The 24,724-nt window shown below is 45.5% G+C and overlaps 3 protein-coding genes across 5 annotated transcripts in view; 1 reads left to right on the top strand and 2 right to left on the bottom strand.

Moving 5' to 3' along the window:
• Positions 1–978, bottom strand: part of ZZEF1 (zinc finger ZZ-type and EF-hand domain containing 1) — a 58,847-nt gene extending 57,869 nt beyond the window's left edge. For 2 of the 3 annotated variants that reach the window (XM_071765160.1, XM_071765161.1), the window contains exon 1: positions 473–978. In XM_071765160.1, coding sequence (XP_071621261.1) covers positions 473–835 — 363 coding nt within the window. In that variant the 5' untranslated portion in view covers positions 836–978. The remainder of the gene's footprint in view (positions 1–472) is intronic. The other variant, XM_071765162.1, reaches the window with a different exon arrangement.
• Positions 979–1,027: 49 nt separating this feature from the next.
• CYB5D2 (cytochrome b5 domain containing 2) lies at positions 1,028–5,853 on the top strand. The gene is made up of 4 exons (XM_071765164.1): positions 1,028–1,445; positions 1,928–2,068; positions 2,710–2,896; positions 4,246–5,853. Exons 1-4 carry the CDS (start codon positions 1,217–1,219, stop codon positions 4,457–4,459), a joined length of 771 nt encoding a protein of 256 aa, XP_071621265.1. The 5' UTR covers positions 1,028–1,216; the 3' UTR covers positions 4,460–5,853.
• Positions 5,854–7,322: 1,469 nt separating this feature from the next.
• Positions 7,323–24,724, bottom strand: part of ANKFY1 (ankyrin repeat and FYVE domain containing 1) — a 33,467-nt gene continuing 16,065 nt past the window's right edge. The window contains exons 9-25 of the mRNA XM_071765163.1: positions 24,632–24,700; positions 23,685–23,884; positions 23,110–23,207; positions 22,469–22,691; positions 21,080–21,178; positions 20,165–20,318; positions 19,017–19,185; positions 17,737–17,855; positions 17,180–17,336; positions 15,565–15,765; positions 14,369–14,545; positions 13,891–14,038; positions 13,542–13,632; positions 13,092–13,216; positions 12,256–12,402; positions 11,746–11,836; positions 7,323–11,050 (exon numbers count right to left, since the gene is read on the bottom strand). Of these exons, the coding sequence (XP_071621264.1) occupies positions 10,918–11,050; positions 11,746–11,836; positions 12,256–12,402; positions 13,092–13,216; positions 13,542–13,632; positions 13,891–14,038; positions 14,369–14,545; positions 15,565–15,765; positions 17,180–17,336; positions 17,737–17,855; positions 19,017–19,185; positions 20,165–20,318; positions 21,080–21,178; positions 22,469–22,691; positions 23,110–23,207; positions 23,685–23,884; positions 24,632–24,700 (2,401 nt within the window). The 3' untranslated portion in view covers positions 7,323–10,917. The remainder of the gene's footprint in view (positions 11,051–11,745; positions 11,837–12,255; positions 12,403–13,091; positions 13,217–13,541; positions 13,633–13,890; positions 14,039–14,368; positions 14,546–15,564; positions 15,766–17,179; positions 17,337–17,736; positions 17,856–19,016; positions 19,186–20,164; positions 20,319–21,079; positions 21,179–22,468; positions 22,692–23,109; positions 23,208–23,684; positions 23,885–24,631; positions 24,701–24,724) is intronic.

Below are 24,724 nucleotides of genomic sequence, written 5' to 3'. Positions count from 1 at the left end.
GTGCCTGTGAGTCTGTATGTGTGTGTTGGGGTTTGTGTGAGTGTCGGTGTCTGTGACTGTGTGTCTGTGAGTGTGAGTGTCGGTGTCTGTGTGTGTGTTGTGTGAGTCTGTGTGAGTGTGTTGTGCGTGTCTGTGTGAGTGTGTTGTGCGTGTCTGTGTGAGTGTGTTGTGCGTGTCTGTGTGAGTGTGTTGTGCGTGTCTGTGTGTGACCCTCCCTCCCCCAGACCCCGCACCAGCCCCACCTCAGGCTGTCCCCAAGCCTTGTCCCCACCCATCCCGCACCATGGCCGGGACAGCCCCACCTCAGGCAGTCCCCCAGAGCCCTCCCCGTTTCCCTCTCCCTCTCCCACCCCTCCCGCTCACTCGGATCTCTCCCTTGGGACCGTTTTCCGCCGCTCCTCCGCCCCCGCTCACCCCTCCCGGGGGTAGCGGCCCGCTCCCTCCTCCCGTTCCTCTTTCCCTTCCCCCTCACCTCCTCGCTCTCCCCTCGGGACCCGGCTGACAGGCGGGAAACGCTCTCCAGCACCTCACAGAACTGCTCCAGGCTGACGGCCTCGTCTCCTCGGCTCAGCCGCTCCTCCAGCCAGCGCACCAACGTCCCGTGATGTCGCGACACCAGCGACTCGGGCAGCGCCGCCTCCCGCAGCCGCGCCGTGGCCTCCCGGAGCCGGGCCTGCTCCAGCAGCACCTCGGCCGGAGGCAGCGGAGGCGCCGGGCTGGCGGCCCCGCCGGGCGGGAAGGGAGAGCCGGGCTGAGGGGCGGCGGCCGCCCCTTCCATGCCTTCCTCGGCGCCTTCCTCCTCTTCCTCGCTGCTGTGGCTCGCCGCCGTCCCCATGAGCTCCTCGGAGGTACCGACGCTGAGGTAAAGCCGCTTCTCCTTTCCTCTCCTTTCCTCTCCTTTCCCCTCCTCCTCCTCCGCCGCCGCCCCGGAACCGCCCGGCCCGGCCCGGCTTAGTCAGCAACTTCCCGGCCCGCCGCACCTGTCAGCGCCCGGCGGGGCGGCCGCGCCACACTGCCGCCAAGCGACACCGGCTGCCGCACAGCCCCGCCCCGGGCCGTAAAGCGAGCGGGGAGGGGCGGGGAACGGGACGGAACCGGACCGGACGGGGCCGTTCCGTGCTCTGCCCGCCGCTCCCCCGGTACCGGGGCGGCCACGCTGCCGTACGGTGAGGACGGCGTCGTGAAGAGGCCCGGCACGTGACCCGCCCCGGGCCCCATGTGGCGGGAGGGGGGGGCGGCGGTGGCGCTGCTGTGCCTGGGGGCCGCCTGGCTCCTGGGCCGCGGGTTCGAGTCCCGCGGCCGCCTGCTCAGCTCGGCAGAACTGGCCCGGTACCGCGGGGCGACGGGGGAACCCGGGCTCTACCTGGCTGTGCTGGGCCGTGTCTTCGACGTGGAACGCGGCCGCAAGCACTACGGCCCCGGCGGCGCTTATAGCGGCCTCGCCGGTAACGCTACAGGGGGGGAAGGGGGCAGCTGATAGGAGCCTGGGATGAGGGCACCCGGGGGCTGAGTGGGGCCGGGAGGGCACTCTCAGGGCTCGGTGGGGATGGGGAAGTTTTGTCGGGGGCTCCGGTGAGGCTGGGAGGGTCCCCTCCGGGGGGTTGAGGGGGGTCCTTCGGGGGCTCAGTGGGTTTGGGACGGCCCTATCAGGGTCCCGGTGGGGCCGGGAGGGTCCCGTCGGGGGCTCGGTGAGGCTGTGGAGGTCTCGTCAGGGGCCGCGGTGAGGCTGGGAGGGTCCAGTCAGGGGGCTCGGTGGGGCCCCTGTAGTGCCGGGAGGGTCCCATCAGGGGGTCGGAGGAGTCCCGTCGGGGGCTCGGTGGGGTTGGGAGGGCCCCATCAGGGTCCCGGTGGGGTTGGGAGGGTCCCGTCAGGGAGCTGGGGGGTCCCGTCGGGGGCTCACGGGGCTCACGGGCCCGTTGCCCCCCAGGGAGAGATGCCAGCAGAGCATTTGCTACCGGTGACTTCACCCCGACGGGGCTGGTGGACGACGTGTCGGTGCTGTCAGCGGGTGAGCTGCTGGCCATCCGGAGCTGGCTGTCCTTCTACCGTGACAACTATGAGCCCGTGGGTAGGTGGCAGTGGGTGAGGTGACCACACGGGTGGGTGAGGGGAGACCTGGAGCCCATCGGGGGGATGCAGACCTGAATAGGGCCAAGTTTCACCTCTAGATGCTCACCCCTGCCCTGCCCTCCCCCAGGGGCTGCTGGAGACCAGCAGTGAAATCCCTGAGATTTCCCTCAGCATCAGCTGGAGATGCTGCTAAACCAGAGCCCGTGTGAGGTCTGCAGCCCTCCAGAGCAAAGCTTCACAGCTCTCCCTCCCTGGGCTGTCACTGCATCTCTGCTCTGCTGAACAAAAGGCACAGAGCCAGCACTGCAAGCAGTGAAAAGAGGAGGACTCAGGAGACTGTGGAAGCAGCAGTGCAGGGAAACTCTGCTGGGGAATGAAAGGCACGGGTGAGAAAACCTCCTGGGTCCTGCAGCTGAAAGGGGCATGGACTTTGTGATGAGGTTTTGTGCCTGAGCTTGTCCTGCCTGGGTTTATCATATGGGTAAATTGCTGTGTGAGCCAAGAATGGAAGGCATGTAAGCTCAGCTTTAAAATTGGGCCGTGGCAAAATCTTCAAAATTTCTAAACCAACCCTGAACTATTCATTTTCCTTCTCTGGAAAGGCTGTGGCCTTCATTTTATCATCTTCTTCTCTCCCAGGGAAGCTGGTGGGCAGATTCTATGATGAAAATGGGGCACCAACAGCAGCCTTAAGGCAGGCTGAGGCTGCGATTGAGGAAGCTCTGAAGTTACAAGCAGAAAGTGAGCAGATGAAGCAGCATTTTCCACCCTGCAACTCTGAATGGAGCTCTGCTGCAGGCACCCGATTCTGGTGCTCCAGACAGAGGTAAGCTTGGCCTTCCTGCCATCATTCTTGGACCCTTTGGAGCAGAGAGCATTTCTGCCCCTTTTTTGAGCTTTTTCATTGCCTCTCCTCGTAGGAGTGGGGTAGGAAGGTGTCCCTTTCCTTGGCTGCATTCCTCAGGCTGTGCTTTCTGGCAGAGATGGAGCCAAGCTGCAAGGAACAGCAGTGCAGTTCTCCCTGTGCCAGGTTTAGCTGCTGCTGCTGTGTGAATCATTGTCCCCAGATTTTCTCTGCCAGTCCAGCAACCACAGAAAACCTCCAGCCAGCTTGGAGTTGCACAGAAGTGTGGGTTGGGCTGCTGAAAATGTTCTCCAGCATGAAGTAGCAGAGGGGAGGTTTGCTTGCTGAGCCAGTGAGTGGCAAGGGGAAAATAAAATTTCATTCCAGCCACCAATACTTGTAGGGATTTTATGTCTGAGGGAAAAGCTCCTGTGTCCCACTGGAATCAAAATCAGGTTTCAGAAGCTGCCACGTGTGCATGTCTCAGGAAAACAGGACAGAAATCCCACTAGGACCCTCTGCTGAGTTTGAGCAGGTTTTCTTAATTATCAGGAATGCAAATATTAGCTCCTGTTTTCCAGATAGGTTCACAGGCTGTCTTGTAGGCTACTGCCACAACAGTTTTCACTGAAAATCACATAAAAATGAGGCTGAGCTTTCAACAGTCATTTCCTACTTGGCCTGTTTAGTTGTGCTCCTCTCTCATTTCAGGGCCTATTTTGTTTTAAGATTAAACCATCCCACAGCCCACACTGCAAAATCCTTGGGCTTCCTTTTGGTAGAGCATGGGGGATCTGCTGCTCTGCCTGAACCAGCTTGGGTACAGCCTGGGGTCTGGGTGTTGTGTGGCTGTCTCTTGGCTAAGAGGCTCAGGGAAGAGGCAGGATTGGTCCATCCAGAGATGCTACAAAGTAGCTGTGGAAGCAGTTGAGACTTTTTGGGGTGGGTTTTTTTGGTGTTTAGTCACAGCCCACAAGCCTGTGGTTATCTGTGAGCAGTTAGTAACCCTAGAAAGGCATTTTGCCATTAGCTACCCAGTGCTACACAAGGCTGTGATTCCTTTTCCAGCACTGACAATGCTGGAAGCAGATTCTGGTTGCTCCCAAGGGTGAGAGGATGTAGCAGCAACCAGGTCCAGGCTCCAGGTTTCTGCAGCAGAGCCAGTCAGGAGGTGTCAGAAAGCTGGGGGAGGTTTGGCTGATGGCAGCTAAGGCTTCCTCAGCCAGTGTGTTGCTAGTTATAACTCTCCTCTTTTTTTTTTTATTTTTTTTATTTCCTGGAAGCTTTTTCAAGGGTTTGGATTACAATTTGTTTTAATTTTCCATTCTTAGTGGGGGAATAAACCGAGACTGGAGTGGAGTCCCCAGGAAGCTGTTCCAGCCTGGTTCCAAGGGGAGCCACTGTGTGTGTGTGAGGACTCTGGGACCCCCCTGGGACCAGGCAGCTTCTGCTGAGCACAGCAACAGAGGGGATCTGGACAACCCTCACCTGCAGGAGTACGATGGCTGCCACCCCATGGCCGAGCAGTGCATCCTAACCCTGTGACTCCCAAGGGCTGGATGGAATCCTGCAGGGAAACGTTGGACTTTGGGCAGTTCCATTCCCTTCTGCTTGTGAGGAGGAAGCAGAAACAGTAACAATTCCCTGGTAGTTATGACTCTTCAGGGATGGAGATGGAGAGGAGGAAACACTTTAGCCAAATTAGTGGCTAAAAAAAAAAAAAAAATCAGTACTGTGATACTTTTTCAGTGTTTTATTCCTCTGGTATTTTTACATCTGGCAACAAAGATGCACAGAGTGAATTAATGTAAAAAGTGATGGCTTGTGCAGTCAGGAAAGAGATGCTTGTGTGCACAGGGGTGGGTGCAACAGGGATAAGTGTAAGAATTGTGGCAGCAGTACTGGGCTCAGCTTAGGCACAGTCCTGCAGCAACAGCAGCTCTGCCTGCTGCATCCCTATGCTTGTGTCCCTTCCCATTCACCTCAGTTACTCCAGAGAGTTTCAAGGTAGCAGAGAAAAGCCTGAATTTGGAGCACAGAACTCCTGGGACTCATGCAGTGTAGTTATACACTTTATCAAATGACTGGAGTACAGAAGGTGAAGGTCACAGCTATATTTCTTCATTTAATGTTTGCATTAGATACTGTGCAAAGAAGCTACTGGGAGCCACCTATGAGGATCAGTGTTTCACATTAACCTCACCCTCCTGCTCCTCTGATTCATTGCTTTCAAGCTACTCAGCTCAGGATTTGGTAGTTTTACAGATGATAACAAAAGCTACGTGGCAACACCACCATCCTGCTGTAATCTGCCTATTCCCAGGCTGGTACCTGACCTTTTCCCACCTGTAACCCCAGGTGGATGTCTCCTCCCAACACCCAGCCCCAAGCCTGGCACTATTTTAGCACAGCTGGCAAACCCCAGCAACCTGAGTGAGTCCCAAAGAGCAGGACAAGTCCTGACCATTTCTGTGCAGGGCTGGAAAGGAGGAGGGATGACCTGCCCAGGGTTGAGTCCAAATTCAGACTGCAAGGTGGCAGGGCTTGGTTCCCTCTCTGCTGGTGGAATCTGTCTTGGGGTAGAGCTGCAGCCCTGAGCACACTTGGACTACACACTCATCCCTGCTAAGCTGTGTTCTCTTCCTTAAGGCAGCTGCCACCTCTTTATAAACAGCTGGGAGGCATTTATAAACTCAGTTTTGGGCTACCAGCTCTGAAGAGAGAGTCACAGAGCTGAGTAATTAGTTAATAAGCAGGGAGATGAGAGGAGGCCTGGAAGCACCACTGCAAAGCAAGAGGAATCCCTCCACTGCAGTCAGAGCAGGGTGTGTATCACAGGTGATTTTTAGAGGAAGCTTCAAGCTGGATGGAAGCCATACAGCAATTAGACATGTTCATGCTTATTGTAATAAACATGTTTGTTTTTGGTTTTTTTTTTACCTAGTTGTGTTTCTTTTCCATCATAATCTTGAAGAGAAATCCTCCAGGATGCTTTGTAGCAGCAGTCCCAGCTCTGCTCAGCCCTCAGGGGAAGCTGAGTGGCAGCAGAGCCACCACAAAGTGTTCAAGTCTCCAAACCCCCTTTTTACAACTAAAACTCAGCCCCAGGCTTGTGCCATCTTTGGGGTCCTCACTTCACATCACATCCCTAAAGACAAAGCTGTGCAAAACGTGCAGAGCAGTGCTTCATTGCCTCAACAATTCAGGAACACTAAGTATCAGCACATCATTTGCTTTTGGACACATCTTGAACAAGAACTTGCATTTCAAGGTCAAACCATTCCCCAAAATGATTGTCAAGTATCTTTAAAATAGCTTTAAAAGTTACAGTAAATTCCAGGTTATTAAATACTGTAACAAGGAGCTTGTAAAGGCAAGTCAGCATCACAAGCTGGAGCTCTAGTAAAGGTGCATCAGCTTTGTAACTCCAAGCAAGTTTCATCCTGCTGGATGCTTGAGCTCTATGCAAATAGTGCTGACACACTATCAGGATTATTTCCATCTTAAAAGCTACACTAAAATCAAATAAACTGCTGCAGGGAAAAAAGACAGGAGGGTGTTGTTAAGGTTGGTTGAAAATCAATTCACACCTTACTCCTCAGTTTAGTGTTTGGAAACAATTTGGAAAAAAAAAAAAAGGGGGGGAAGGTTTGGCTTGCAGAAGGATTGTCAGCTGTGAAAGCAAACAGGGAGAGGCCCCTGCTGACCTGAAGTAGTCCAAGGGTATCTTTGGAGCAGCAAAAGTAAAAGCTCTGCTGGATTCTTCTATAGCAGAACAGGGTGGGAAGAACAGTGCTATTTACCCTGGGGTCAACACTCTAATAAAGCTCACCATTCATCTGTACTTCAGTAGAATTTTTTATTAATAAAAGCCTTAATGCATCACAAACTCCCCAAGCTGTTTTGGTCAATTTTGCTGTTGCACTGAAGCTTTCCTTTTCCTGAAGTAAAGCTGCAGCAGCTACACTCCTCCAGGAGGCAAAGCTGCCCCCCAGTACAGGACTGACTGCACTACCAGTTTGTTACTCTGAGCTTGCCCAATAAAACACAGCTGAGCCAAAAACCAATTTATTCCTGGAGCCAGCTCTGGCCCAGAGGCCATGAGGATGGTCTCAGGAAAGATGATTATTTGTACATCCAGTAGAAGGTCTTCAAGATGACCACATGGTATAAACTAGAGCAGCACACCTTGTCAGCCAAAAGAAGAGCTGTAGTGGTTCCTGGATGTTAAAATGAATGCCTGGAATAATCTCAGCATTAAAAAAAAAAAAAAAAAAAAAAAAAAAAAAAAAAAAATCCAAGTTGCCATGCAGGGTTCTCCTGTGCCTGGGGAAGGAGAGCTTGCAGAGGGGCAGCTGTCTCTCCAGGAGATATTTTCCTAACAAGGTGTCCACCCCACAGAGCAGGATCTGGTTATGCATTTTATTACAAGTAGAACCATTACACAACAAAAGTAATGCATATTGGAAAAATACATTTTTACAGTTACCCCAGACAAACGTTGCAGATAAAATGCCATTGTTCTAAGACTTCCTTTTCTATTTCACAGAGGGTATTAGAAGGTTGTTATTTTTGTCACTCACACAAGCTCTGATTTTTCTAGAGATGAGTTTGCTGCAGTACCAACTCTGCTGGTTACAGGAAAAAGAGGACTTGCCTATTAACATTTGATCTACAAAACCAACCCAGCCTTGGCCTCCCACATTGTTACATGTTAATTTATAAGGACTACAGGAGAAGTCATACAAGCCATTGCTCTCCAGCACAGGAAGTCATTAAGGCATCTGTCAGCTTTTAGCCAGCAACTTGCTACTGCTGTTAGTACCTTTAACATTCTCACTCCACTTAGTGGTGTGAAACAGTGACTACACCTTTTTCAGATACACAAATTAAAACAAGCCAGACCACGTTTTGTGCTTGTGCAAGAGTGCTGGATGACTGCAACCAACAGGAATCCAGTCTGGGAACAAAAAGCTACAGTATGAACCACCACAGGCTTCCACTGAAGAGCCTGGCTTGACAGCATCACTCCCAGGGACAGACCTTTGTTTTTAGAGACCTCTTTATTCAATGCTTGGCAGACTGGAGTCTTAAAGTTAAGGGATACCACTAAAAAAACAGCAGGGTCAGGAGGGGATGGGGTTTTTGGTCACAACTGTAGTATGCTACAAAAAGGAAGAGCAGTTGTTTATGGAGTTAGAAATGTGTTGACCACTAGTACATTACCAAGTGCCTCCATTCCCATTTGTACCCTGGAGTGAAGCATTTCCTGCAAAACTCCCCCAAAAATCTCAGAGGTCTGAGAGTTCAGACCAATACTTGATAGAGTGCATCCAGGACTGAGCCCCACCTTTTGTTTGGTTGGGTCAACTCTTTAGCTGATAAACTACAAGAGAACTAACTTGGGGTTTGGTTCAAGTTGAGAGCTTTCCCCCTGTAACTCTGGCAGAAAGCTCTTTCCAGTTGGCTGGAAGGAAACTATTTCAAAGGCACTTCAAAATGATCCAATTTGCTGAATTTAGTTGCCTTGAATTTAATGAATGCCTCAGGCTGTACATTAGTTTATCAATAACCTTAACTTTCCTTACAGACTTCATTGAGAAAGAAAGCTGGTACAGTGGTGGATGTAAACAGCAAGCCAGGAGCATGATACATTTCCCAGATAGTTATAATTAACAATATACTTTTTAAAAGAGCAACTAGCCAGCCTTAGACTTACCATTCAGCTATGTTGAATTTTTTCATCATTTAAAAGGTTGTTTATTCTGTTACAACTGAGCTCCCTGTTCCCTCTTCCACCAGTCACTGAAAAAACAATATTTAAATGCTTTAGCAGTTCATACTGTGCAGTTTGCCAACAAAGTTGAAGCCCAGAGGCTGCAGCATTGCATGAACACTCTTTTATCACTATCCTGAAGTATTCTGAGCACACACTTACCAATCCACAGCCCCAAACCAAGAAGGAAGGCAGCATGTTATCATGGGATACACAACAGTCAAGACTTCTCACCCCAAATGCACTTTTTCCCCACCAGTGTTCTCCTTCACTGCTAGAGACCTGCAACCAGTGATACTCCAGCCCATCAGGAAGCAATGGACTAGAAGTACAATGTTTTCCATCACCTATTTCACTCAAAAAAACCAACCAAACAAGCTATCTTGCAGTTAAATGCTTTAGACACCATTATTTTCCAGCTCTTACACCCCAAATACTATGCCAGAGATGCACCATTTGTATCAGTAACTGTGCTAGAGGCCAGCTGTGTTCCCTCTGCTGGAACATGACATCAACAGACATTAAACAGTGAGGCAAGTTTGTATCACCATCCATTATTCTTCTCTAGTGTTGCAAGGGTGAGATTCCAGTTATAATATATGCATATTGGAAGATCAAAGTGCAGATCAAGTGAGACTTGATGTGAAATTCATCGTGCAAATGTCAGCAATTACACTCTCTCCCATCCTTCTCTTGTACAAGTTGGAGAAAAGCCTCAAGCAAGTCTCCCATCAGAGCAGCAGTCTGGTTTCTCATCTAATTTTGCTTTAAAATTGACAAGTCCCCATCCCCAATAGGGTAATATCTCACCATCATGTCCATATTGTACACTGGAGATAACAGTCATTAAAAAAAATGCACACCAGTTCATGGAGCAGAGATGAGGAATGCTGAGTTGAGTCTAAACTAGGTTCATCTCTTGGGAAGAAAAACAGCCTTACCATGGCATCTAGTTTTGCTTAAGTACCCATTTTTTCAGACTGAAGCCTTTGCCCACCAAACCATAACCCTACCTGTCAGCCAAGTTTCTTCCTGGTGGCCAAGAAAATGTGATGTTACACATTCAGCATGTTTAAGAGAGCACAACCAGTCTAGATCCAAATACCACAGCTCAATCCAAATGCCTGGCCCTGCACTGCCAGGTCAGAATCCTTCTTTCAAGGCCAGAGACCCAATGTTAATGGGAAGCCTCCCAGCACACTCCCACTCACAAGCAACCCTACTGAAACTGGACCCAACTTTAATGTCTAGAGGTGCAGCACATTCTGCACTGGTAGGGTTCCTGCAGCAGTTCACCAGGGTCTTTAAACCAAAGGAAAGTGCTACTGTCCCTCCTGGGATTCATAATGCACTTCAGCATTTATTGCTGTACTGTGAGTTTGCCTACTTAAGCAGTTTTAGTGTTTCTCCATTGAGCATTTCAACACAGGTTCATTTCTATGAGTTTCATGACCTGGAAGGACTAGCAATGTAAATATGAAAGTGCAACACAGATTTTGACAGCTCTAGCAGGTATCAGCAAGAGTATTTACTGGCTAAAACAACCCTGCACTTCTCTTGAACATGCTAAAGCTAATGAGACATTTACTGAGGAGGTAACAAGGTGTGGATCTGCAATTCTGACTGCTTTGCATCAGATGGTATAAAGCTTTCTGTTGTAAGGCCACAATTCTTGAGCTATGCTTTGAACTACCCCCTTTTCTGAAGAGTTTCTCAAAATGAACAGTGGTTGCAACAGCTCAGTCCAGCTTCCCAAAAAAAGTCTGCTCTAGAGAAAGGGAAGATTTATCTTTAAGACAAAGCAAAGAAAGATACCTGGTTACCCTGAAACTTAATGCCATCTCTACTAAGCAGCCTGAAAGCCACAGGACTTAATAGAGTTGCTCAGTGCAAAGCACCACGTCAAGGACAGACCTGTTCTGGGTCATTTCAAACACCAGCCTAACAAGTTGAGCTTCCATACCCCACTGCAACTAGAAGAGGGTCTAAACTTCTTTTGTCATTTGGTTTCAACAATCCACTTGAATTCCTAGTGAAGTCTATCACAGCCCAATACATTTACAGTCATACAAAGTCATTTATACCAGAATATATCATAACAGGGTCCTTAATTAGTTCAGTCTATTGCAGAAGACATGTATAGGCCTCCTCTTCCCTATCCAGAGGGCTTGTAAGCAGAGCTGCTGTCCAGAGCACTGACTGGGAATCCCTTTATTTCCAGAGCATACTAGGAGACTCCTCCCAGAGTCAGGACATCAAAGCAGATGTTGCAAACTCGGACTGGCTTGTTGAGATCAAACTTGATGATAGGAATCTCCTTTGTTGAGCACTTATGGCAGAGCAGGCGTCCACAGTGTCGGCTGTGGACAGAAGAGGGGTGGGAGGAAAAGGTGATTTCATTCCTAGCAAACACCAGGGTTCATGCTGTCTGATATTCTTCAGCACTAAAAAGGTGCAGTAGCAACTGAAATGCTGTTTTTCTTCTATCTTCTGGTCTCTACCAATTAATTATTGCACACTGCTTCTGTACCAGTCACCCAGCACTGCTTCATGATGTGCAGTTCCTCTGGAACACTGAGCAGCCTCATCTGTTCTGAGAGAAAAATCTTACCTAACACCCACCTAACCCAGCTTATTTTACACAAGTTCAGATTAGTTAAGGAATGGCAACTCAAGTCTACACAACAGCAACTCACATCAGCATTTTCAGCCACTTCCATGTTACAAACAGACCCCTGACACAAGCTGGGAGTTTCAGAACAAGTCAGCCCCACTACTGCAAGCAGGGATCCAAATTCTCTCTTTCAATACTAATATTTCTCATTTCTATCAAACCAGAGTATTAACAGCCCAAACTGCTTAAGATACAACTTCAGGCAGCCCACCAGTTGCTGATCTAACAGCTAGGACAGAGTGGAATGTTTCAGCAGGGTTACTGAAAATACACCTACATTAACAACATGGAGGCTTCCTAAACCACCAGAAGGTACAAGCCTAGCTACATTTGGAAGAAGGATCCATTTCCCAGGAAGCACAGCAAGATGTGTCACATTACCAGTGATGCTTTCGTGTCGTGACTCCAAATTTGGCAGTGCATTCATAACAGTTGGAGCCATCACACCAGGGAGGTTCTTTTGTCAGCATATCTGTTAGAGGCAAAAATGTAAAGGCAAAATGGGCTCAGACATTGAGAACACTAAGGAGGGGTTTTTCTCTTCTGCCATAGTTATTGTCTTGAGTTGCTTTCACTGACATCACATTTTTCACAGCAACTGTATGGCAAAAGTGAAAAAAAACAATACATAAGCTAAGCTACATTAGGCTATAACTAACCAGTCATGATTCTTCATGTCTATCCTTAGAGAAAAAGTAATATTAAAGTTTGACAGATCTGCACTGGGAAGCTTTTCAGCTGATCATCACAAAAATGACTGTTTCTCTTAAAGCAGTAGAATATTCAGAAGCTCATCCCTCTGGAATTACTGGCAGATGTTCTTTCCTCCACCAAGATATCTCAGAACCATAAGGTAAAACCCACTTTCCAACTGTACCAGCTAGAACTTACCCAACAGTCTGAAGAGAAGCTGTTTTGTAGCAACCTGGTAGTTGAAGATATTGACTCCTTGGTTATTGTTAACTCCCAGGCGAGCCCCAGCTCTCACTATTGCACGACACAGGTTTGCATTTCCCTTCATGTAAGCCAACAGGAGCACTGAAAAATAAAAGCCAGATATTTCCCTGCTAAAAAAGTCCTAGGTCTTGTCCCACTCAGTTCAAGAAGGACAGGGAAGTGCTTGAAAGAGTCCAGCGCAGAGCTACTGAGATGATTAAGGGAGTGGAACATCTCCCTTATGAGGAAAGGCTGAGGGAGCTGGGTCTCTTTAGTTTGGAGAAAAGGAGACTGAGGGGTGACCTCATCAATGTTTTCAAATATGTAAGGGGTGAGTGTCAGGGAGATGGAGTTAGGCTTTTCTCAGTGGTGACCAGTGATAGGACAAGGGGTAATGGGTGTAAATTGGAGCATAGGAGGTTCAAGTTGAATATCAGAAAAAATTTTTTTACTGTAAGGGTGACAGAGCCCTGGAACAGGCTGCCCAGGGGGGTTGTGGAGTCTCCTTCACTGGAGACATTCAAAACCCACCTGGACACGTTCCTAGGGGATGTACTCTAGGGGGCCCTGCTCTGGCAGGGGGGGTTGGACTAGATGATCTTTCCAGGTCCCTTCCAACCCCTAGGATTCTATGATTCTATCATTCTATGACTCAGTCCAGAGTAGGATCTTAATACTTAAGTTTCTGTGTAATGTTTGCACCTTCCTGGATTTAACATACAGCTGTCGACTATTCCACCTTTAAAAGCAACACATATGACTTGAGTGACTGAAGTTTGAATGTCACCTACCTGTGTTTCCTTCAGCATCAGGTTTGTCTAGAGGGTATTCTGGCATACACTCCAAGAAGAGGTCACAGATGGCTGCTGCATTATCTTTCCCATATTGTCCCAAAATATGCATTGGTGACTGGCCCCTGGGGAAAAAAGAGTTCACCATTCTGATTCAAGTTTGCAAGTAACTGCAGTTACTCACCTAACCATGCTGGGTTTCCAGTTAGGTGTAGCATTGCTTAAGTCTCAGTGCACCATACACAACTACCTCCTTTAACTTCCTTTTCTTGGTATACCTCATTTCCACATAATTCACACACTGCATGCTCTGCACACTTCACTGGAAAATTAGTGTATGAATACTATCATCCAAGCCAAACCTTTTGGAGATTTTTTTTTAGAGTCATACCAGTACATATTTTAAAATACATGGTGGTTCTTTTAGTCTGTTAAAACTCTACTAATTACCTAATATTAAAGGCTTCTGCATCTACATTGCACTCTGTGAGGAGGACCCGGATATTGTTTAGGCGGCCATGCATCACTGCCAGATGGAGAGCTGAAAAGCAGAAGAGAAGCTTCAAGAACCTGAAGTAGTTAATATCAGCAGAAATTACAGCCTGATAACATTAAGCACTCCCCTTCCACTTCCCCACCTTCCCTCTCCAAAACTCCTTCCACTTTTGATTTCTTGGACTTTCCTTCTCCTTTTCATCTTTAACGGATAAGCCCGTTCAGAGGGCTCTCTCCACCACTAGGACATATTATTGTTAATAAATCTACTGAAGTATCTACTTGGAAATCTTTAGAAGTTTACCATTGTTTCCATTTTCATCTACAGCTGCAAAGTCTACTCCATTCTCCAGAAGGACTGAACAAATTGTGGGCAAATCTTGCTGGGCTGCTAAGTGCAGAGCTGTCTGACGATGCTTGGTCAGTTCATTCACTTGGGCACCTGCAAGCAGCTGTCAAGGAAAAAGAAAGATGTTCAAAGATGGTCTCAGTTCTTTCTTGGTCAGCAGTTTATTTCTCCCAATGAAGCACACAAGACTCTAATGTACAGATACATCTAATTCTCCAGTGTAAAAACCTATCAGTAGTGAGCTGCTGCAACTTGTGCTCATGGTCTAAACTACAGAAAGTTTTCCGTTTCAGAAAAAAATAAAGAAAGAAAACAAGAAAAAGGAAAGTGGTCTCACCTTTGGCTGACTTCTCCAGCCTACAGACAATGCCCCTTAAGGCCCAATGTGGGTTTTTAGGTAGAAAAAATTTAAAAATGACTCTTCAACACCTACCAGGTTACGCACAATGATCTCAGAGCCAGCCTGCACAGCCAGGTGCAGAGGGGTCAGTTTGGAGGCATCCTGGACCCGAGAGTTGACATTAGCCTGGACACTTATCAGGAACAGGACACTCTCAATGTCTGAGTTCTGAACAGCTACATGGAGGAAATTCCGACCTTTGTTGTCAACCTGTGGCAGAAAAGGGATGGGAAATGAAATCCATTATTCCTGTAGAGCAGGGAATTTTCATGCAGAAGGTATTTTCATCACGAAATACTCTCTATTCTAATCTCTCTCTAATCTCTCTATTTGAGGTGAACTGTAGAGTCTTTTTCCTTTCACTGCTTGACACTGGAAACTTATTTGATAACTATCAAATAAACTGGAGAAATTATCAGCTGCAGCTGCTCACTCTAGTGTGCTTCAGACTCCTTTATTTCTTCTTCATAACCTTGTCATTTCTTGGCCACACACAGGAGAATATTTTGACAGAGAAAAGGTTAACAGCTGTTGTAGTAAGCACTGAGCAGCAGTTAATGATAAACTCAATTAAATGAAACAAACTTCAATCACTCTGGCAGCTACCACTGGAGAAGGAAGCATGATGCAATGGTGCCAGACTGATGCAAAGTGCATTCATTTTTTGACTCCATACCAAGTGCATGTTGTTGTCTTAAAGATGATGTTGAAGTATATTTGGAACTGAGTGTATCTGTAACCACATTTTAAACATATTACAAGAACTTACTAAGTAGTGGAAGATTTTGCTAATCATTAAAGTAGGCTAGGAAGAAACTTCTGAACAGCTGCATGTAGTATCACACCAGAAGCCTGAAGATATAGGTGAAGGATTTAGAGTTCAGCAGTGTAGCATAACATCTATTATTCAGCTGATTTAGGGTTTCTATTTTGGTAGCTTTAGGAAAGCCAGGTAACACATTTTATTTTATTAGTTGACCACAAGAGACCTTTCTCCTTATATACACCTATGCCTGCTCCTCAATTGACTGACAAGATGAAGTTAGATGAGACACTGTATCTTTGATTTTCCTCCTCACAAACAGCAGGCACAAACCTACAGTCTCCTTAAATAAATCCTGCAACTGAAGACTGGCACCTTGCAAACCTCATTGCACGTAAAGCTACAAAATGAGAAAGCAGAATTTGCTGGTAGAACCCCCAGCATGCTTTGAGTACTCCCAGCTTACCTGTTCAGCAGCTCCTGGCTCCCTCTTCAGAATTGCCTCAGCTGCTTTGTTATTTTTGTAAGTCATAGCACAGGCAAAGGGAGTCATTCCTTGCCTGTCACGTACATTTAGCTTGATATCTGGATGGGAAATCATCAGCTGAATGATAACATTATGCTGGTTGCTAATGGCAACATGGATTGGAGTTCTTCCTTCTGCATCCTAGAAGGAAACCAGGAAGTTTGTCATACGAAGATTCAGGAATAGACAAATCCTTCCCCAACTCTGAAAATCAGAGGAAGCTTTTAAGTTAGGCTGGGACACCAAACAGTTGCAGTGGGAGCTCAAATCCACACTGCATGTGATGCCAATTGTATTTTTTTTCTCCAAAGAGGCTGACCTCAATCCTGTGTTATAGTCATTTAAGTAGCTCAGAATAATTTCTCATGTAGTCAGATATTTGGGGGGCAGAAATGAGCATTCAAGATCAGAACCAAGCATTCCAAAGGGATGTTTTCAAACTAGTATTAATTTGATGTTTATGCTTCACAGTATTAATTTGTAGAATTCAGTTTTTATCCAAAATAACAATGTACAGACTGGAGCATATAAATGTGAGGTATCATTTCCATGCATTCAGCACAACAGATACTTCCTCAGCTTGACTCTTGGGCACAAATGCCAAATTTTCTGAACACTGAACACTTGAAAGTTTCCTGATTGAAAGTGTAACAGCATCAGGCATGTTTGTGAGGCAAACAGTATGTTAAAGCCTATAAAATTTAAGTAAGGTGCTTAATAATTTGTCTGTATTGGGCATCTGTTTGCAGCTGCCAATCTCTTCTAGCATTCATTTTGATGTCATTTTCAGTAGCACCAGGGCTTAGAAATGTTGTGCATTCATTCTTTTGCTGCTCTTTGCCAAGCTTCTGTTTAAGGATTACAAAAATGATGTGTAACTCAGTTACATCACCTCAGTTTACTCAGTAACAAAAGGCACTTCCAAAACATACTAACAGAAGTATTCTGGATGTCTGCACTGCAACTGACCTAACAATTAACTGCAGCAGAATACAACCCTGCTCCTGCCTTTAAATCACACCAAGGGCAGGAGAGTTGAACTGCAATCATCACATCAGAAAGCTAACACTACAGGAAGCTTTTTGTATCATTCTTTTCCTTCAGTGTAGCTGCCTGAATTAACCTCATACAGACAGGTAAGTACTAGATCTGGCAACAAGGGACAGGAAAAAGTAGAACTGCAGCCTGTCATCACACCAGCTCAGCCACAACAGAAGGATGTTCTTTCATAGAATCATAGAATCCTAGAGGTTGGAAGGGACCTGGAAAGATCATCTAGTCCAACCCCCCCTGCCAGAGCAGGGCCCCCTAGAGTACATCCCCTAGGAACGTGTCCAGGGGGGTTTTGAATGTCTCCAGTGAAGGAGACTCCACAACCCCCCTGGGCAGCCTGTTCCAGGGCTCTGTCACCCTTACAGTAAAAAAATTTTTTCTGATATTCAACTTTCAGCTATCAAGCAAAACACACAGCTGAGAGGGAGAAAGGGAAGTTTGTTTTCACTACATTAGAGGCAAAGAATCAACTTTAAAGAAACTGTGCAGTTTCTGTACATACCTGAGCATTGACATTGGCACCAAACTCCAAAAGGCACTGGATCACCTCCTCTAGCCCCCAGCAGGCTGCCAAGTGTAGGGGTGTCTGTCCATCATGAGCTTCCTCTTCCCCTTCTCCATTTGGGCCTGGCTTTCTGGGGCTATTGACATCACAGCCACTAATGCAGAACCACAGAATTGTCACAGGTGGGTAAGCCCTCTAAGATCACCATGTCCAACCATCAAACACAATACAGTCTATTTATTACATTTAATGTAGATTTTAACAGTTCCAAACAAGTGTCAGAAGTTCACAAGAGCTGATCCACCAAGTGTTGACACATTCTAAATATGCACAAGTTGCTGGGTTTAGTTTTTTAGTTTCTCATCAAGAACATAATGCTAATAGGGCTGGCAGAAGGTGTCTAAGATCAGTAAACTTTGAGAAGTGCCATTCACCCACCAAAAGTCTCATGAAGCACACACCTGCTTCTGGGTCAAAACAGCATCCAAGTCACTTATGCCAGCAAAATATGTACAAGCACATTAAAAAGTTTCTATTTTAGAAGGGGTTCTGACCTACGAATGAGAAAGCATCCAATTTGTTCACTGTTTTCATCAATAGCTCTGTGAAGCAGGGACTGCAAGCAGCCACCTGGTCCTGATCCCCAGCAGGTTGAATCACAGCCATGCCTCACCTGGAAGGAGAAGCACAAAGAGGCAGTCAAGGGCTTTTTTTATGTCTCCAGCAGGCTCCTGCTACTTTGTGTAGTCTTTGACTAATGCTTCTGAAACATTATCCCTTAGAGGTAGAATTTGAGATGCCTTGTCTACTCTCTTGACAGTCAGGCAGCTATTTCCATGTCTTCCACACCAATATTTTATTGGTCTACTACTACTAAATATTACTACTGTAACACTAAATCAGGTATTGTTCACTAGCAATTCAGATATTCCCCCATGGATTCTGAATAGACAAGTCTTAAGCAAGTTTGGGGGGAAAAAAAAAAAAAAAAAAAAAAAAGCCAGACATTGCCTCTGAAGGTCTGGCCCCTTTACTTGTTTTCCCATACATTCAGTTAAAAAAAAAAAAAAGAGGTTTTTCAGGAACTCTATTTCTAAAATTTGTGTTTCACTACAGAATTACTCACTTGAACCACTCACTTCAACAAGACTTGTTACACTCCACTTTAAAAACTGTCAACAAGGTTTACACATGAGTAGTTTCAGTGCTGTCTCCATGAAGATTCTCATCCAATAGCAGCACAAATGGTTTAGTGCAGCTACAGTATCTCTTACTCAGGTCACCAGCAGCTTTTAAATAGTTGCTTCTAACAGGCAACAACTGGATACTGGAGACAAAGCCTTCAAAATAACTTCCTTATGAAGGAAATCCATTTGTGCCTCCTAAGAACTCTCCTGCTGAATCACCTATGCCTGAAAGTGAGTAGTCTTCAAAGTAAACACAAGGCTTTAAAAGCCTTCTTGATGGAACTGTAAGAGGCACTAAAAATCAAGCACAGATTTGGGTGTTCAGTTTTAAACTGATGATTACACAAGTCTGGTATGCTACAGACCAATGATTTTAGTAGATCAGCCTAAATCTTACTCTTTCCAGAATAAGAAATCCAGAGAGCATATTCTGTAGTTTTATTCCAGCAACTGAAAGATACTTGGCTATGTAAACTACAGAATTCAAGAAAAACAAACTTCTGTTGAAGAAAAACCTCTAGAAGTTAGACAGCAGTATTGGACTGCTGTATTCTTGCCATGTGTTAAGTTTGGTTTTGCTGATGAGCCCTTTGTTGCTAACAAGATGCACAAAAGATGCACTAAATGAAGTCAACTGACAGTCTTACCAGAGTTGATGCAATATCTTCCAGGTTATTTTCCAAGGCAAGCCACAAAGGAGGATTTCCTTTCTCATCTGGCACTGACATGTCTGCTCCCCTGGTACAGATAGCATCAACCACAAGAGGGAGCTGGTTTTTTATTGCTAGCTGTAAGGCAGTCTCTCCATCCTGTGTCCTGTATTAGGTACAGTTTGAAGTGTGTTACTGTCACATTATAAAGTTGGGCCTCATGTCACAGTAGTTTATTAGTAAAGCCAAGAATTAGCTCCTCATTTGTGTATTTTTGCTGTGATTAGAACATCTCTCCAGCCAAGCCAACACATCACAATTTTTTCATCAAAGCTATGTAGTTCACCTTTCTCCCTCTCCCTCCTTTAGCAGGAAGTGACATTGTTCTCAAGTTTGACAGACACATTGTTCTTAGCTCAGAGACACTGCCATTTCCTCAAGCACAGACATTATTTGAACAGTGTTCCTTTAGAAACACCCCCCCACCCCAAAGTGGGGTTTTCTCTGCACTGTGGTAACACTTCAAGCAATAGAAATTATTAAAAACAGTTTTCTCTGCACTGTGGTAACACTTCAAGCAATAGAAACTATTAAAAACCTGAAGTTAGAACAGCAGCATTAGGCAGTTTGTCCCCATGACACTGACTACAGTATAACTTGCCAAATTTCAAAGACAGCCTGTCAGTCATGTAAGGAGACAAATGTTCAGTCTAAGATCAACTTGGAGATACTTGGGAGGTAAGTTCCATCTTGAGACTTGTTGCTAGAGCTACATCTAATTAGCTTAAATGGTAGAAATCCTGCAGGTCCAACGAGCTGGCAAAGAGATGAGACTATAGAAGCTCAGTACTATGTCTCTAGGACCTGAGAGTCTGTTACAGTGAATTCTCTTCTCCCTAGAATTAAATGGCACCTCCCTCTGCAGCCTCACGAGGAGGTACTGCCCAATGGAGCTATAAATAGGACCAGTGGACCTACATTTAGGTCCAAGTTCATGTATGTAATCCCTCAGCCTGTGCCATAAAAAGCACCAAACACATAACTACGCCCAGATCATAATCTGGAACCAACCTCAAGCCATTCTATAGAGGCACTGCTCACTGCTCACTTCTAAACACATACCCAGGTGTCAGTTCAGATCCTACCTGACATTTATATCTGCTTGATGTTCCAGCAGGAAGAGTGCACTCTTGCTGTCTTGCCTCTGGATTGCCATGTGGAGCAGAGTCTGTCCGTCTGACATTGTATCATTGATGGATGCCCCAGAGCCAAGCAGCTGAGCTGCAATTGTGTGCATGCCTAAAGAGTTAAAGCTCATCAGTGCTTTACCTTCAGTTCTGCAAAAAGGACACCCTGACAGTTAAATCCTTGTAGCTTTATTAGTTCTCAGTAATGGACTGTTAAAGAGATACAGGGAATCAGTGCTAGAGCCCTAATAAAAGTTCCACGTGTGAGCTGAGGCAACTCCTAACCCTGCCCAGCTTGAATATTCAGCCAAGCAGCTGAGCTGCAATTGTGTGCATGCCTAAAGAGTTAAAGCTCATCAGTGCTTTACCTTCAGTTCTGCAAAAAGGACACCCTGACAGTTAAATCCTTGTAGCTTTATTAGTTCTCAGTAATGGACTGTTAAAGAGATGCAGGGAATCAGTGCTAGAGCCCTAATAAAAGTTCCACACGTGAGCTGAGGCAACTCCTAACCCTGCCCAGCTTGAATATTCATTTACAGACTTGCTGAAGATTGATTGAATATGGTGATCTGATAAGAAAACTACCAGGGAGTTGACAGCAGAACAACTGTACTGTAGAGCTGTGGAGTGAGAGGCTACAGGCTACCTGCTAGTGAACAAAGAAAGCTGCAGGGCTAAAAAAAATTAAAAAAAATAAAATAAAAATCAGTAAGCCAGATGTGAACATTGTTTCTTAAGCTGAAGAAACATCTAAAGCTCTCCTTAAATTTCTTGCTAGCAGTATAAGCCAGGACATGAACACACAACTGCTGTTTTGTCCTTAAAGTCTTACCATATCTTTGTAAATTGTCACCTTGTTTGGAAGGCACATACCTGTCCAAAGAGCCAAGCCCAGCACAGTTTGGTCTCTTGAGTCCTTCAGACTGAAGTCAGGAATAATTTGTAAGTTGTTGGTGGCATGAAGAGCATTAGCTAGAAAAAAAACCATAAGGAGGTAGAGCAATCTCTTGCACACTGAAAGCCCTAGGAGTGTCACATTCTGAAGCAGGTTGGTCCTTTAGCAGTCTAAAATATCTGAGCAAGATCTTTTTGTTTCTCAAAAGTGATACTGCTTTGGATTTGGGTAATACTGCCACTACTGCCTGATGATAATATTTCCATTAAAAGAATATTCAAATTTCTAGCTTCACCTGCCCCCTTCTTACCTCCATTTCAAAACAGAGTGGTTTATACAAAGCTCTGAGAATGAAGAGTGGAAGCTACACTGCAAAATGGTGGCAGCATCCCTCCTCCTCAGCTCCCTTGGGTGGAGGATCTTCTCAATTCACCTACTCCCTCTAAATCCTACTTATAGTAGGAGACAAAATAGGCTTTGCTTCAGCAGTTGAACTCCCTTCCTGCTGCCAGAAAGAAGCTGAACTGGTAGCATTTCATAATTTGGCATCTACTTGTACTTCAGTACTCAAGTCTCAACTACTACAACACTGGTTTACTCTAAAAAAAGCTTCTGACTGAAAGAGGGTGGCAGAAATATTGCTGCAGAAAAATGCCTTTATCCATATTCAGTTCCAGTGTTTACTTTAACTAAATGCTTTGACAGGAAGAGAAAAAGAGATCTCACTTGTACTGCCAGAATACAACCTGGGGCTAAGTGTTAATTATCTGCAGTGGAGAATTCAGCAAGATTTATGGGCAAATTAATTTTCTAGTCTTAGCAAGCAGATGATTTGAGCTTAAAGACTGAGTTTATCCAATCTAACTAATTGTTCTACTTCAAATCATAGAATGGTCTGGGTTAAGATGGACCTTAGAGATCATCTTCCATGGGCAGGGACACCTCCCACCAGCCCAGGTTGCTCCAAGCCCCATCCAACCTGGCCTTGGGATGGGGCAGCCACAGCTTCCCTGGGCAACCTGGGCCAGGGGCTCAGCACCCCCACAGTGAAGAATTTCTTCCTAATGCTTGACCATCTTTCAACTTAAGATTTTTCCCCCTTGTCCCATCACTCCATGCCTTTGTAAAAAGTCCCTCCCCAGCTTTCCTGCAGCCCCTTCAGGTACTTGAAGGTTTCAGCCTTCTCCAGGCTGAAGAACCCCAACTCTCTCAGTCTGTCTCCACAGGAGAGGTGCTCCAGCCCTCTGCCAATGGTTAAAGACAGACATGATTTTAGTGCTTTGTTAAAAGACATTTTAGATGCCTTGTTGACACACACCCATCCATGACAGCATCAATACAGCCTGAACAAACAAAAAAAACCTTACCTTTTTGTTCCAGAATGACAGAAACCACATCTGGGTGATTGTAAGCAATAGCCAGGTGAAGGGGAGTTTGCAGATAAACATTCTCTGCTGCTGGAGAAGATGAATCCTTCTGACCAACCACTGCTTCTGCAGTTTGGATGTTTGGATTGGCTCCTTGTTGCAGAAGTTCTGCTGTCAGGTTTGCTAGGCCATGCCTACAGGCTGTATGCAGTGGTGTTTCTCCCTGTAACAAGTATCAGGTGAACAGATTGAGACATAAAACCCAGAAGTAGCTTTTAAACTACTATGTCCAAAAGAATTGGGGTGAAAAGGTGGTGTGAAGAGCAGTGAAGATGCTCAGGACCTCAAACTACACGAGTTAGCCTGTGTTAAGGAAAACAGTTTTACCAACAGGCACTGAGGGAAGTGTTAAAAACATGTCAGCAACTGGGGATGCTGCAAGAACAGTTCCACAAGAATGCAGCTGTTGTCTGATCACTAGTAAGATCACTAGGTGATCACTAGTCTGATCACCTGAAGACATGCAAAAAGCTCAGCAACTGCTCCAGCATGCTCTGAGCTATGGTTAGTAACATGAGATCTCTGTTATCTTACTTCTGAAGAGAAATAAGGAAACTTGGACTGTATGTTTCTGCTTTTACCCATCTGTTTTGGTGGTTGACTTTTGCTCCATGAGTTGCTAGGAAGAGAGAAGCTGCCTCATTTCCTGCACCAGCTGCCCTCTGAAGCAAGCAGTTTCCTAAAGGAAAACCATGAACACTGTTAGAGTGTTTTTCCAACCACACTTTGATACCAGTTAAGTATGATACTTAGTATGATACTTAAGTATGATACCAGTTAAGTTTGATACCAGTGCTAGCACCTTTCCCACTATTTCACAACATTAAAATTTGAAGCCAAAAGGGAACATCCTACTAATTGTCCCATTGCAATGCTGGACTGTCACGTGCACTACCATTTAACAACTACCCATTTTGAAACAGTAAAGAGGATGTTAAAAGCTGGCAAAGAGTCCAGATTTCCTGTCAATTCCTGCCAGTCAAGCTCAGCTTGGGAACAGCCAGTATCCCAGCTCTGGGTTAAAGCTACTACCACCTACCACCTATTATGCAGCAAATGCTGTTGCAGCCTCATTCAGCTCCTCAGAGCACAATTAGCATTAAGTAATTAACCTACAAGCCTTCCACCTACACAGAAATACAAACCTCTCTTTTACCTGTGACTGTGTCTGGAGCATCTGTGTTGCTGCCTCGTTGGATCAACCTTGCTGCAAAACTGTTCTCATCAAAGGAGGTTCCATTCACAACAGGGGCATCCTCAAAAGGGTTTACAGACTGATCAGAGGATACAGTGATATACTGAACTGCAAGCCACAGAGCTGTGCTTCCTTCATGATCCTTCAGTTCCAAGTCTAGTCTAAAAATAAGAGTTAATGTTCCCCAATTTATACCTTTAAAAGTGGTCCTCAATACAGCTTAAGTCTCAAGTGTCTGAACAGCTGTACTGGTTTGTCTGCTACTCACTGACAACTTTTGCTTGCCAAGAAGCCTGCTGTAGCTCCAGTTACTTCAGAGAATTTACAAATACTTTGAAATAAACAAAGCACCTTTTAGTGACTACTAGCTTTAAGCTCATTGCTCCAGGGAGAAGACTGACCCTGGTAGAAATGGACTCCCAAAGGTAACAAAGAGGCAAATCCTCTTCTATTTCAGTAAATCATGTACAAGAACTGCAAATTCAACTACAAAGAAAGTGAGTTAAATGAAGCATTTTGCTTCATCACCTTTTTTTTCTAAAAAAAAAGAGGTCACCTGTGTTAGCTTTGAGGAGAACCCAACTTGAACAACAAATTCAGACATTTTTGGGATGCTTACTATTCCTTTTAGCTCCACTAAAAATTAAGTTATTGCTACACCATTTCACCAAGCACTCTTTGGAAACCACCAAGATGCAGTCTGCTTTCTCTTGACAGTATGAAAAACACTTCTTTGGCTCCTAGTGTTCTGGTTTCTTAAATGGTGCAATGCCTTTAGACATTTGCATCCCAAGCCTACTGCTGTCCTTATGATAGGGCCAAAAGGCACAGATGAGTTGTTAAGCCACTGTTTTTATCTTCACTTTACAAGGTAAACTTAGTGTATTTTACATGCAAGTGAGACTTACTGTTTGCACTGGAGAAGCTGACTGAATACAAGCTCATTCCTGACCACAATTGACACATGTAGGGGTGTTCTGCAATTGGAGCAAAGTACATTA

The sequence above is a fragment of the Heliangelus exortis genome, chromosome 21 (assembly GCF_036169615.1).
Source record: "Heliangelus exortis chromosome 21, bHelExo1.hap1, whole genome shotgun sequence".
Taxonomy (NCBI): domain Eukaryota; kingdom Metazoa; phylum Chordata; class Aves; order Apodiformes; family Trochilidae; genus Heliangelus; species Heliangelus exortis.
Note: the sequence above shows the minus strand (reverse complement) of the source record. Positions and strands in the feature narration are given on the sequence as shown.

Excerpts from the sequence above, each read along its gene's own strand:
- CYB5D2 (XM_071765164.1), top strand. The coding sequence starts at position 1,217 with ATGTGGCGGGAGGGGGGGGCGGCGGTGGCGCTGCTGTGCCTGGGGGCC. Across the intron at positions 1,446-1,927 it reads CGCTTATAGCGGCCTCGCCG|GGAGAGATGCCAGCAGAGCA; the intron begins GTAACGCTACAG and ends GTTGCCCCCCAG. Across the intron at positions 2,897-4,245 it reads TTCTGGTGCTCCAGACAGAG|TGGGGGAATAAACCGAGACT; the intron begins GTAAGCTTGGCC and ends TTCCATTCTTAG.